The sequence below is a fragment of the Cynara cardunculus genome, assembly GCF_001531365.2.
Source record: "Cynara cardunculus var. scolymus isolate 2C chromosome LG 12, CcrdV1, whole genome shotgun sequence".
Classification (NCBI taxonomy): Eukaryota; Viridiplantae; Streptophyta; class Magnoliopsida; order Asterales; family Asteraceae; genus Cynara; species Cynara cardunculus.
The window spans coordinates 7,993,260-8,007,672 of record NC_037539.1 but is presented as its reverse complement, the minus strand read 5'-3'; the positions used below and the strand labels follow the sequence as shown (position 1 = coordinate 8,007,672).

The 14,413-nt window shown below is 37.0% G+C and overlaps 3 protein-coding genes across 3 annotated transcripts; 2 read left to right on the top strand and 1 right to left on the bottom strand.

Annotated features, from left to right (window-relative positions):
- The first annotated feature begins 489 nt into the window (after nt 1–489).
- On the top strand, nt 490–2,747 carry LOC112522858 (probably inactive receptor-like protein kinase At2g46850). The gene is made up of 3 exons (XM_025132174.1): nt 490–1,291; nt 1,505–1,588; nt 1,665–2,747. Exons 1-3 carry the CDS (start codon nt 490–492, stop codon nt 2,732–2,734), a joined length of 1,956 nt encoding a protein of 651 aa, XP_024987942.1. The 3' UTR covers nt 2,735–2,747.
- Nucleotides 2,744–6,949, bottom strand: LOC112523083 (3-methyl-2-oxobutanoate hydroxymethyltransferase 1, mitochondrial-like). The gene is made up of 5 exons (XM_025132524.1): nt 6,330–6,949; nt 4,679–4,885; nt 3,924–4,070; nt 3,598–3,651; nt 2,744–3,148 (listed from the first exon to the last, which is right to left on the bottom strand). Exons 1-5 carry the CDS (start codon nt 6,753–6,755, stop codon nt 2,915–2,917), a joined length of 1,068 nt encoding a protein of 355 aa, XP_024988292.1. The 5' UTR covers nt 6,756–6,949; the 3' UTR covers nt 2,744–2,914.
- A 239-nt stretch (nt 6,950–7,188) lies between these two features.
- LOC112523959 (proline iminopeptidase) lies at nt 7,189–12,014 on the top strand. The gene is made up of 10 exons (XM_025133655.1): nt 7,189–7,475; nt 8,282–8,418; nt 8,516–8,689; nt 8,826–9,062; nt 9,156–9,256; nt 9,510–9,582; nt 9,856–9,924; nt 10,047–10,154; nt 10,621–10,746; nt 11,634–12,014. The coding sequence occupies exons 1-10, from the start codon at nt 7,193–7,195 to the stop codon at nt 11,826–11,828; spliced, it is 1,503 nt and encodes a 500-aa protein (XP_024989423.1). The 5' UTR covers nt 7,189–7,192; the 3' UTR covers nt 11,829–12,014.
- The last annotated feature ends 2,399 nt before the right edge of the window (nt 12,015–14,413 follow it).

Genomic DNA, 14,413 nt, shown 5'->3' with positions numbered 1-14,413 from the left:
GGGATGTGATATCGAGAGAAAGGAGAGCTGCCCTTTTTCCAATTCTTTTTTGCATTTTATAATAAAATGATAACATTTTTTATTTTAACAGAAAAAACTAACGATTGCTTGACAGAAGAAATCAATATTAATGTTAAAAATGGAATGCAATGCAATGTCCACATCTTCCTCTTGGTAATCATGATAAGTTTTTAAAAAGTAATAACATTCCGAAATCCTGAAAGAAAACCGAATCTCGAAGAAAAATGGCTTCAAATTCGATGATTGTATGTGTGGGTTTATGTGTCCGCAACCTCACATGGCCATGAAATGCAAGCTGGTACCCCATTCTCAAGACCATCTTCCCTTCCTTCAATTCTCCCCTCCCAATATTCATATATACATACACATTTATATGTATCTATATATCAACAGCATGCTCCATTAACTAACATCTTCATGATGAAAACCTCTACCTCCTTCTTCTTCTTCTTCTTCTTCAACACTGTGATGTTTATCGTCTTGTTACTACTACTGCTGCTGCTGCTCCCTGTGCCACCCACAGAAGCTAAGTGGATGCCACCAGCTGTTGCAGTCAGTAGCCATGGCTGCCCACCGGAAAGATGCGGCACCTTTGGTTCCATTCCCTACCCTTTTCGCCTGACCAACAATTCCGATTGCGGCGAGCTGCTTTCAGATGTTTTCCATCTCTCTTGCCACAATTCAACCTCCCTCTTCCTCATCATTGGGTCGTACAGGTATCAGGTTCTCCATTTCTTTCCTGACAGTGGTGGTGTTTTAGTGGATTTCCCCAATGATACAATTCGTTACTCTTCGTCCTGCCGGAAGTACTACGATCTCAGGTCGTTTCCTTTTCCGGCGAACCACTATTTCGGGATATCGATGGATAATATTCTTGGTTTATATGGTTGTGGGGATTCTTCGTTGTGCAGGACGGATTGTGGTGGCTGCCGTGACGCGAACACCACCACCACCTTCATGAGTAGCGGTTGCTGTTACCCACTTTCTGATGATGGTGGTGGTGTTTGGAGCGTCGGCGATGGTTTCTCTGTGTTTCAGCAGTTTGGATGCAAGGGATTCTCTTGTTGGGTTGGTTCAGGTTCTAACAATGGTGATGATGTGAAACGTGGGATCAAGTTAGAATGGGCGATTCCGATTGATATGATCACTGGAGTCTGCGATTCCAATGCCCGAACGTTGAACGCGAGCTCCGTGATCTTCGGTATGAGGTGCCGATGCCTTGATGGGTTCGTCGGCGATGGATTCGCTAGGGGAATTGGTTGCTTGAAATGTGAGTTTCGATCAACGTTCGTTATGGGATAGATAAATATATCCCATTAACATTTATTATATTATTATTACCAAATATGACTAGTTTATTAGCTAGCTTATGAACTCATAATTAGTTTTTTTTAGCTTACTTTTATCGGCCAATCTAGCTTAGCAGTTAGTTTGTCAAGCGTTTACTTGTATTTACCCTAATCTTGTTGTCTTCCATATATAGCTTGCCTAAAGGATGGAGAGGAAGTTTATGGCGATGACTGCTACGTAAAGCGACATGGTCGGAGCAAACTCATGCTCGTTGGAGGTATGATCCTCATCCGCCATTGAAACTCGATGTGTTGTACAATGATTGATGAGCTTCGTCTTATCTTTATGTACAGGAAGTCTCGCTTTAGGCCTCTCGATCGTCACATTAGCCGCACTCTTCTGTTTGTTAAAACGACAGACAAAGCAAGGTACTGTCGATGCCGATCAGGCTCGCAGCCAAACCAGCGTTTGGTTTCATAAACGGCCTAGGACTCGTTTGTTTACTCATAGTGAGCTTGAAGACGCCACCAAGGGGTTCGGGGACGATCAAAAGCTTGTGAGCTTTGGTGATGGTGGTACACTTTATGCTGGAGTTCTTTCGGATGGACTCGAGGTGGCTGTACACAAAGTGGAGTGCCCAACCGAAAGAGACCTCATTCGGGTTCTATCACGAGTCAAGATTCTATCGGAAGTTTCCCACGCAAACATGGCTCAAATCCTCGGATGCTCCATCGACTCCGGCTACACCCCATTGGTCGTGTTTGAGTATCCGGGGAACGGTACACTCGAACAACATCTTAGTCAAATGGGCAACGATCAAAAAACAAGTCTCGAATGGCACAACAGATTATCGATTGCGGCAGAAGTATCGAGTGTACTAGCCTTCCTCCAGTGTGAAATATTTCCTCCGGTATTGCACCATTGTCTCCAATCGGGCTGCATCATGCTCGACTCGAACCTGTCCGTAAAACTCGTCGGGTTCGAGCTGTTGGGCGACGGCGGAGATGGGTGTGGGTCAGATGGTCCGTTCTCTACCAAAAACGACGTTTATGGTCTGGGTGTGCTGCTTCTAGAGATCATAGCAGGTGGCAGATCGGTGGACCTGGCTACAGTGGCTTTGCGGAAAATCAGAAACGGAAAGCTGGAAGAGGTGGTGGATCCGACGCTGTACTACCATGAACAACCAGGGTATCGGAAAGAGCAGATAGAGGTGGTGGCGGATGTTGCAACACGGTGTTTGTTGTTCGCGGGAGATGGAAGATTGGGGATAAACGATGTCACAAAAGAGCTTCTTCATGTGACCAAAGAAAGCATAGATCATGTAGGAAGTAGAAGGGGACCGGCCGGGCTTGAAGAAACCTTCTCGAATTCTAGTCTTCTGCAGATGATATCGTTATCACCGGACTCCATTTATGTACCATAATCAAGAATCTATCGATAAAGATTAAGTGTTTGATTCGAATAATGGGATTTCTAGTTTTAGAGTCCATTATTGTTGGATTTGCCTACAAAATTGGCATTCTAACTGAAAGCTCATTTCATCAATTCGAACAAACCTTACAAGATCTTCATGAATGTGAAGAAATTTGCAGTTTCGATCTTCTTACCTGTTGGCCTCGACTTTCTCGGCAGCCTCTGCGGCTGCGGCTGCTGCCTCATCTAAACCCATCTTCTGCAATTCCTTCAAGAACCCATCGACCTCGGTTGTATTGATTTTGTAAGGGCTGTGCAGCGCCCCTGGAAACGACCGGTTTTCAACTTCTTGTTTATAATCTGATAAAGCTTTGTTGATAACTTCTCCTACTTGAGCAAACTGCTTACAGAACTTTGGAGTAACCTGTAAAAATGGTGATTGAAGACTAATGAATGACCTTAATTATCTTTTAATAATTATAGTGACAAATAACTTGTCCCACATCTAGCGGAGCACGACAAAAATGCATTTCTTTTCTGTACCACCAAAATAGATGGAACAAGAATCAAGAAAATGCCACAAGATTGGTAAATTATTGAACTACTGTATCCACTTAAAACCTCAAAACTTTTCATAATTATTTCATCTGCCTATCTCACTGTCATCCGTTCAGTTCAGTTCTGTCGAGTCCCATCCACGTACCAAACACATAGGACAAAGGCGTTTATCAAAAAACTTGGGGTTGTTTGGTTGGTTTTCTATAAAGTTTGTATGGATAAAGTTGCCGATGTGGGATGTGGGATGAATAAGCTGAGAGTCCATGATGTTTATTAGGCTAATAAGATACAGACGGTTGGTTTTATGATACGAACCTTTGCGTGATGCGGATGCTGCATCATTCCCAAGAGATCATGGTAAACAAGGACCTACAATAACAATAAGAGACATAATTTAGCATTGTTTTTTCAACAAGCTTTATATGAATTAAGCTGTTTGTATGAATTAAAATCTCCGTATTGATTTAGATAACTCTTTGGAGTTAGAGACTATACACTTGCATCCCACCCCTAGGCCCTACTTTCGAGTAGGACATATCGGGTGTGTTTAGTTTGGTTTATTCTTAAGTTTTCTCAACAAAAGTAATTTGTCATGAAGAAAAGCTATGCGATTAAAAGGAGGGATTAAGGAATGATCAAACCTGCCCACTGCAAAAAGGGCCAGCCCCGATACCGATGGTGGGTATACGAAGAACAGAAGTTGCGGCTGCAGCCACAGGTGCAGGCACACATTCAAGAACAACAGAGAAACACCCAGCTTCCTGCAATGCTAGTGCTGTCTCCACAACCTACAGATGCAGTTTACAAGTATGAGAAAAAGGTACAGTTTGACTTTCGAAGTCAAACATAGACTGTTCTGGCTTCGAAATTGATATGGATTCTTTTATATTTGAGAAAATGTTCGACAACTTAGCTAAACTATTTCATAGATTCTACAAGTTGGAAAACTTTGGTTGCAATATTCAAAAACAACATATCAAATTTGGAATTTGAAAAGCCACTTGTTTGACTTCAAAAGTCAAGTTCTAAACTTTTGATGCCAAATCGTAGCCTACAAAACTGATATCGATCTACGTAGAGCATCCACAACGGTAACCTTTCCAGAAAATGGGACCCACAAGCTTAGGTGGCCAAGAAAAACAAGCTTATTAAGAGCTAAATGTGGTTTTTTTTGTCAGAAGCTTTTCCACTACCTTATATGGACAAAAAGCTCTTGAATAAAGTCTTCATACAGCTCCATTGCGGATGCTCTTAATCAGGACCAAATGTTTTTATAGGTCCAAAAAGTTGGTACAGTTAGACTTTTGAGGTCAAACTGCACAAGTCATTGGTTTGACCTCAAAAGTCGAACTGTACATCTTTTCTTTGGAACAAGGAGGAAGAGTGGTTTGGGGACCTTGACAGCACTGAGAACATTCCTCCCTTGAGGTCTAAATCCACCAAGAACGCTAATGGCTTGAGGGGTGAGGCCTACATGGCCCATAACCGCGATCCCAGCTTCAACGATGTGTTTTGCAGCTGAAATCCTGGATGGTGCACCCCCTTCCAACTTGATTGCATCCATTCCTCCTTCTTTCAATACCCTCACTGCTGTATCAACAGCCTGCTCATAACCAAAACTGTAATGTTATTTACTACAGTCTAACAGGGCGTAATCAATTTAAGAACCCCATATGTTGTGATACCTGTGAGAACTTTTACTTTAAGGTATTGTTTCACATTTATCCATGTCTTGATTAACATATATATATATATATATATATATATGTGTGTGTGTGTGTGTGTGTTTTACATGATCTTTTTCCTTGTTAGTATTTAATGTATTGAGTAACATATATTTGTTTCACAATGTGTTTGTTTCATATGTATTCGGATCACAATGTGAAACTCTTTTACGTGTATTTTTTGTTTCACATTATGAAACAAATACATGTGGAAAAAATCACATTGTGGACAAATATATGTTAATCAATATTCTAAATCCTAGCCTTAGATGAAAAAGGATCATAGAAATAGCACATGCGCATCGGTTCTCACGGTTCTCAAATAGCAAGAATCTAATTTTAAACAAAACTATCTCAGTATATCCCATGCGTTGCTCTTACGATATTCAAGAAAGAATACTATAACTTGCAGAAATAAACAATTTTGGATAACTTGTTGAAATTTAAAGGAATAAAAAACCATGAGTTTGACTTTTCTGGTTCAAATTTTTGATATTTGAAAACTAACCTTCAGACATGATTATTAAAGATTAAAACTTCGATTTCAACTCATTAGTATTTGACCCATCTGTTGGACCTCAAGAAAGGTTCTTGCAAACTGGATTCAAATGCTACAAGAACAAGATCACCATGAGTCATTGCTGTTTGACATTCTTGGTCAAATTTTAGAAGGGGTGAATCCCTTCTTTTTTATTAACTTGGATATCCAACCCGCTATGCAAGCCGACTAATCTCAGAGCGACCAACCGCTTTGCGGCTAGCCTGGAGTCACCGCATTTGAACCTCCGTGGTCATTAGGGGATTTTTATTACTTCCTATTCGAACCTAGGACCCCAAGGCACTTTTGACCTTTTCTTATCATGGTAATTGTAGTTTTGTTGCAAACTAACCATAACATTTGCTAAAATGCAAAAATGAGAATTAACACATTTAGGGGTTATTTACCAACCGCTAGTGCCTCGTCCCATGTAAGAGGCTTGCCACAGATCATAATGTTTATCAACAATCTTACTCGACGGTGACTATTACGCGCTTACCCAATAAGTGTTGGTAAACGGACCTTAATGTAAAACCGAATGACAATTGGGATGCGTAAATGGATGGTCGAAAAGCTAATTAAGTTAGGCTATGTTAGGTAAACTAGCTAACAAGCTAGTCGTTGGCTGATAGCTGAAAACCATAAAGTTATCTGATAGCTGATAGCTAATAAACTAGTTGATAAGCATGTTTTAAGCTGACGATAAGCCAGATAACAACGTAAAATATCTAAAAAAATATATCAAAAACCTAGTAGGAAAAAAAGCACCAGAGATGAGAGGGTACCTGTTGAGAGCTGGATTCATAGGTACCAAAAGCAAGATCCCCAACAAGCAATGGCCTTTTAGCTCCTCTAGCAACAGATCGACAATGCATCAACATCTCATCCAACGTGATCGGCAACGTCGTATCATGGCCGTGAACAACCATAGACGCAGAGTCTCCGACGAGTGCAATATCAATTCCAGCCGTATCTAAATGAACTGCCGACGGGTAATCGTAAGCAGTCACCATCGTTATCGCCTCCCCTTTCCTGTGCTTTGTGCGTAGACTTGTCAAAGTGACTCTTTGGTCAGGGTTTTGAGGTTTTGGGCCTCCGTAGACGGTGTTTTCTGGCACGTTGCTCATAGACCTTACATAGGTGGAGATTTTGAAATGGCGGTTTGTGATGGTGGCGCATGCTTTTGAAAACCTATTGCAGAGTGCCGCCATGGTTGATCGGATTAAAGAAAATTATGCACAAATCGTTGAATTCCGGAATGGGTATTTGGGTTTGATTGGAGAAAAATCCAAATGAGATTGGAATTGAAATCGAGGAACCCACATACATAAGAGATAACCAGGGTAGGGAAGTATATAGGTGGCTGACTGCCGATTGATGAAAGCTGTTGGGCGGCGGCGCCATTTTAACGTGATTAAAATTAGGTGTGCGGTTTATAAGATGGTAATCGGTTTGAATTTGAAAAATGGAAGTCTTAAAAAAATGAAGTTTCATATTTTGTAATAAACTCCAAAGAATAAGGACCATTTATGTAATAAACTTCAGAGTATAGGGACCAAATACATAACTTATTTTTAAAGATAAATATGAAATTACGTAATTATCTTGTGAGTTTATTATTTAATTATTTTGAGAGCAATCTTCTACGATGCAATTGACTGTACATCTCTTCCTGCGTTACTCTCTTCCATTCCTACCAACTTCTCCCCGCAAACAACTCCTCTACTTCCACTCCCTCCGCAGATCGATTTCGGCCGCCACCGCCACCATGGTCGCAAACGCCGGTAATTCATCGCTGCTGGAACACGTCGCTGGAGCGTGGTACTCCGTCCCGGAACTCCGTCTTCGCGACCATCGCTTCACTGTCCCACTCGATTATTCTCTATCTGAATCCCCTAAGATCTCCGTTTTTGCTCGGGAGGTCGTTGCCGGTAAATCATGCACTTTAACTTTCATTCAGGAGTTATTTTGTATAGAATATGAACTCTAATTACCACCCACTATGTGTTGAAAATGCTTTTTGTGTTAAAGTGTAATTGAAATAGTATAAATCTGGAATTAAGAAAATACTAGTTTCCATTGTGCTTATGTGAATTTTAATTGCAAATGTATTGACGCCATTTGAAAATTTTCTACCTTTTGGAATGGAATTCTATGTAAATTCTAAAATAAAATTTTAACTTCTTTTGGTTGATTTCAAAGTATATTTCAGTTTTTCTGGTTGATCTAGATTTTTGAGTATTTTTTCGGTTGATGTCGCTTGTATTTTCTAAATTTCAGAGCACCCCTCAACTTGTTCACCGTTCATACCCAAAAACCGGTACTTGTGAAAATTTGTTGAGAGGGTGCATGGGGCCTGGCTTCCATAGGTCTTCCCCTGGATGTGGAGGTAGATAATGATGTACTTTAGGGATGTAAGAAAAGGAGTCAACCATCCTTCTTCGTGATCTACTACTCATATTGACTGAAAAATAACAAAATTCTAGCAACAAACTTGTACGGGTGTAGGCAAACTAGTTGAACCATGGAAATACCGCCTTCGCAATATTTTGTTTCCTATGATTTACTAGTGTGTGTAGTCGTTGATCCTGCTCACAAGATTGAGTTGGGTTGCTTAATGAGAGTTGACATCCACTGAGTAGAACTGTTGAAGGCAAATTGATTTGCACTGTATGCCAATTGTTATAACTTCTGGCTTTAGCTTTTGATCTTAACTGATGAAGATGATGTGGTGCAGTTGGAAAGGAAGATCAATCTCTACCATACCTGTTATTCTTACAGGGTGGACCAGGTTTTGAGTCACCAAGGCCAACTGAAGCAAGCGGGTGGTTGAGTAAAGCATGTGAAGAACATCGTGTTATTCTAATGGATCAGGCATGTTCGTTTCTTACCGTCGTTATGATCTTTTCTTATACTAGGCATTACTATATATGTGGATCTCCATGGCATCTTCTGATGTGTGAAAATGCAGCGAGGAACAGGGTTGTCAACTCCTCTAACAACATCATCTATGCTACAAACGAAGTCTGCACAAGATTTGGTTGACTACTTGAAATATTTCCGGGCAGATAACATAGTGAATGATGCCGAATTTATACGAAAACATCTTGTTTCTGATGCTGGTCCTTGGAAGGTCTTGGGTCAGGTATGAAAACTATTCTTGTCTGTAGCTGTTCGCATTTTCTTTATGTTTATCAAGAGGAAGTTGCTGCTTTTATGCTTATGCCATGTGTGTTCTTACTAAATGTTTACTATAGTCACAGCTTCTCTTTCCTGTGTAGAGTTTTGGTGGTTTTTGCGGAGTGACCTATCTGAGTTTTGCACCAGAAGGGCTGAAAGAAGTCTATTTGACTGGTGGAATTCCTCCAATTGGAGATGGATGCACCGCAGAGGCTGTGTATAAAGCTTGCATTGGTCCTTTGGTTCTCCAAAATGAGAAATACTACAAGAGATACCCACAGGATATTGAGATCATTCGTGATGTTGTAAACCACTTGGCAGAGTCTGAAGGAGGAGGGGTGAGGGAATTTTATAGACATTGCTGAATGTAGGTTGTTTGAAACATAACTAATCCTCTCTATCACTCACTCTGTGTTTTGTGCATGCTATAGGTTCCTCTTCCATCTGGTGGGATATTAACCCCCAGGGGGCTACAACTCCTTGGCCTTACTGGCTTAGGGGCCAGCACAGGTTTCGAGCGCTTGCACTACTTGTATATCATCGTTCACTCTCTCCTTTTCATATATACTCCATCTGTGCCAAAATAAATGGAGCATTCGACTCTGACATATATTTTAGCGAGAGTGCTGGACTTTTAATCAAATATCTACTATGTCCCTCAATAGAGAAAATATTGGGGTTGTTTTGCACAATGCAAAAGAATAATGTTGCATTTATTTTGGATAGAGGGTGTACATCTCTATATGTTTTTGTATGAAGTGATTGTTGTTTTGTACTTTGTATAGGTTTGAGAGAGTATGGGATCCGGTGATAGTTCCTGGAGCAAAGAAGCAAATCAGCTATTACTTCTTGAATGCCGTAAGAGCATTTTTTTTCTTTCTATCTCTCTGTATTCTCATGTGTTTAATGACAAAAACGTCTTTGGGAAAACCTTAAGATTGCTTTTTAAATATACTTAAAGCTCATGTGAGCAGACAGACGGATCTTCTTCAATATTTATAAGATTGTGAAGTTCTGGAAGTGTTAGGATTGCTCAAAGTCTATATGTTGTTGAATTTTAAACCCTTATCTCTGTCTGATGTCTTTTATATTTGTAAATATTGGTTTGCTGACGTATCTTACAAAATGCAGTTTGAGAAGTGGCTATCTTTTGATACAAATCCATTATATGCTCTTATGCATGAGTCCATATATTGTCAGGTAATGAACTGGGTTCATCATGACTTGGGTGGAGAAAAGAAATAAATTCCTAGTTGTTCCATTGTGTAGTTCTAATCTTTGGTTGAGTTTTACTTGTTTCGTCAATTGATTGTAACTTGAAGGGAGCTGCATCACGATGGGCTGCTAACAGAGTGAGGACGGAACATGAAAGCAAACTTGATGCAGTAAAGGCTGCCAAAGAAGGCCGGCCTGTTTTGCTCACAGGAGAGGTAAGAAAGACAAAAGCATATGCATATGCATATGCATGTGTAAAAATGGCAGCCCCTGTCTCGAAACAGATGCAATGATTGACTTGGCTTTGTACATAGTTCAATAAAATTTATTATCAGTATCAGTGATATCAATATTTGGCAAATTTTACTAATGTGCAAAAAAGGTAATTTTTTGGATTGAAACTCGGTAAATGCTGCAACTATTGTGGCATGCCCTGATGAAGACATTGTCGCATTTAATTTGGGAGGTATAACAACTAAGTTTTGTTGTTGAGTGAAGCATTAAGCCTATGATGTAATTGTTGTTCAACGGATGGAGGTATGATGTTGAACAGTAATGCTTGCTCTTGAAAGTTTATTTGACTTCAAGTAGAACTTATTGCAACATAGTTGACGTCAGAAGCCATATGGACATTGTATTTTTGTTCTATGATTTGTAGCCTTAATTTATCTGATTATGCAGATGGTGTTCCCATGGATGTTTGATGAAATCCATGCATTGAGGCCATTTAAGGAAGCTGCTAATTTGTTGGCTGAGAAGAAGGATTGGCCTCCTCTATATAACAAAACAACACTGAATAATAACAAGGTATGCTTCTTCTATACTCTAATGTCCATAAAAAGTACTACGGAAATGCTTTTTATCGTGCTATATGTGTGTGCATATATATATATATATATATTACTTCACAAAAGTAGAGACTTCGTAGGATCATGGCTTGTGAAGCTTGGAAAGCTCAAGCTTGAGTTTGGCTCGCCAAAATCTTGAGCTTGGGTAGGCATGTTAGGATCATATAAGCATGAGTTTTCGCTTGGCATGTATGGGTTGATAAGCTTGTATAAAATCATAATTAGACCCTTTAAATAAATTAACATTGCACCCTCTTTATAGAACATCAGTTAATTAAAAAAATTATAATTTACAGTGATCGGTTGTATAGGCTTAGGCTTTCCAAGAGCCCAAGCTAAACTAGGCTCGAGCTCACCTCAGATTCTCAAATAAGGCAACTCAGTTTGGGCTTACCAAGCCAGCTTACTAGCTATCACGAGCCGGTTTTTCTTGCCTATACCCCTACGTATACATTATGCATATATGATCATCGCCAAAACAACCCATGGAGTGTGTTTGGTACGAGGGACATAACAAAACAACACTTATTATCCCACTCCCGTGTTTGGCTTGACATTAGACCGGGACAGGACGAGACTAAGCGGACAAAACTGCAACTTTTTTGTCCCACCAAAATAGGTGGAACAAAAATTAGGAAAATAGGATAAGATTGGTAAATTACCGAACTACCCATGTGAAATTAAAATCCCTAAAACCTTCCGCAGTCCGTCTGCGTACCAAACACACCCTTAAAAGTGAAATGCCAAAAGCATATGCTGAATGGGTGTCTCAATCCATCGTCTGCCTTCTCTTGTCTTTTTAACCTTTTGTGTTTTTCATCTGATGCAATGTTGAAATCTGGATAGGTACCCGTTGCGGCTGCAGTTTATTATGAAGATATGTTCGTTAATTTCAACTTGGCAACGGAGACGGCTGCACAGATAGCAGGCATCAGGCTGTGGGTAACCAACGAGTACATGCACTCTGGTCTCCGAGATGGTGCAGGCCATGTTTTGGATCATTTGATGCGCCTCTTAAACGGCAAGAAGCCACTTTTTTGAAATCCGACATCTTTACCTGTTTATGTTCCTAGACGTTAGAAGATAGTTCTCAACTCTCAAAATGGACCAAATATTTTGCAATTGAATTTGAGGATATTTATTGTACCAACCCAATTCAAACCGTATTAGTTGGGTTGAAACTTTGGTATATGTATTTTATAATCTAGAAGAGTGTTTCTGTTTAAACCAAGTAAAATCAAATTGAGAACATATAAAAAAGACTAACAAATTCAAAAAAAAAAAAAAATTGAATGTTCATGCAAATAAAAAAAATTACGATTGAAATTGTAATAAATTTTTGAATATAGTTAATTACGGGTTGGTCTAATGTTTAATTTAAATATATTAATCAAAGATTTAATAATCGTATTAAATTCACAGATAAAATTGTGTGGTTCATTGGGTTACGGGTTGGTCTATAGTGTTTAATTCATTTTTAAGATCCTCATTTTTCATCTAATTTTTAAAGCAACATATATTTATTTTAAAAATAAAGGCCGATTCAATTTGAATAAATATATTTTATTCCTAAATTGACACGATTGATTTTTTTTCCTGGATCAAACTGCGTTAACTTTCTTCCAGGTCAAACTGTGATTTTATGGACATTTTATTCATCTTTAAAGATGCATCCACTCCGATAAATTCTTGAGTCCACTACTCTTAACAAGTATATTAGTTGCAAAGTAGAAGTTTTTAGGAAAAAATCTAAAAAAAACCCAATTGATATTCTTTAGTGTTTGGAATGATTAAGTTTTTGGATAATTTTTAAGAAATAAATAAGTTCTTGGACATTACAAAACCTGTTAAATAACTCCTTGGACATTCTAAAATTTGATAGATACATTCTTATGACTTATAAAACTGGTTAATGTGGTAAAATAATGGAAAAAAACTGAAAAAAGCCAATGACCTTTCATATTTTGAACGATTAAGTCCTTAGACATTTTTGAACCAAAAAGTGCTTACATCTATAAAATGAAAAAATTATACTAAAAAAATACTTACATTTACAAAAAAAATACTTACATTTAAAAAAGATTATTAATGAAATTTATTTTAATTAAAAATAAAAAATTATTTTGTCAATAATTTTCCAAATTAATTTTTTTTAAAGATTATTGATGAAATTTATTTTAATTAAAAATAAAATATATTTTATTGGTGATTTTCCAAATAAAAAAAATAGAAAATAATTTGATTAAATTACTGACGGATTAATGATAAAATTTAACTAAATACATAATTATTTAAAATTCGTTGCTAGTGTTCATTGGTGTATATGCATAGATTACTTATATTTATAGTAACATGTTAATAAGAGTGAAAGATCATGCTTGAATCTTGTCGGTGATATCATTTCTCCGACGGACAAGGAATGAATTTTAATTAATTATGTATTTAGTTAAATTCTATCGTTAATGTGTCAGTAATTTAATCTAATTATTTTCTATTTTTTAATTTAAAAAATCACCAACGGAATATATTTTATTTTTAGATAAACAAATTTCATCAGCAATCTTTAGAAAAATTAATTTGAAAAATCACATACGAAACATATTTTATATTTAATTAAAATAAATTTAATCAATAATCTTTTTGAGTCCTTTTCTAATTTTTTAAATCACTGACAAAATATATTTTATTTTTAATTAAAATAAATTTCATAGCAATTTTTTTTAAATGTAAGTACTTTTTTGTAAATGTAAATATTTTTTGGTATGTTTTTTTTTCATTTTATAGATGTAAGTACTTTCTTTGGTTCAAAAAATGTTTGGAACTTGATCGTTCAATATAAAGGTCCATTTGACTTTTTTGCCCAAATTTTTTTCATTATTTTACTAGATTAACCAGGTATATAGGTCATAAGAATGTATCTAACAAGTTTAAAAAAGTCAAAAAAATTATTTAACAGATTTTGGAATGTCCAATGATTTATTTGTTTCAAAAACTTGATCATTCCAAACACTAAAGTCCATTGGATTTTTTTACAGTTTTTTCAAGTTTTTATTCTTAATTCTTTTACTAAATTAATATATTAAGTATGAATGCTGGTTTTTTGTTCGCTTTCATGCTCGGTTTTGGTTGTTTCTGGTGGTGGTCAAAATGAAATGCTTCCTTATGAGGTTTTAGTTTGTGTTTTTATGGTGGACGGTATCTTGTTTTGTCCTTGCCTTTGTTTTTAAGTATATGGTTGTTCCTCTAGTATATTTATTATTAGGACACTTACGTAATGTAGCAAGGGACATCTCCGATTTTATTGTTTCATTTTATTCTATCTATGTCGATGTAATACAGTTTTAAGTGGTTTTGAGAAATCGACAATGTATTTATATTGAATAAAATATAAATTTGAAGATATTATAAAAATTTGAAAAAATATATACATCGATATTAATATCAAATTGACTATTTAAATTTGAAGATATTATAAAAAATTGACAAAAATATATCGATATTAGTATCAAATTAACTATTTGAAATTCCTCATTTTTTTGTGTAATTTTTTAATTTATTTTTTTATAATTTAATTTATGTACAATAACGAAATAATTTATATTTGGTTTAATAATATATTTATTTTT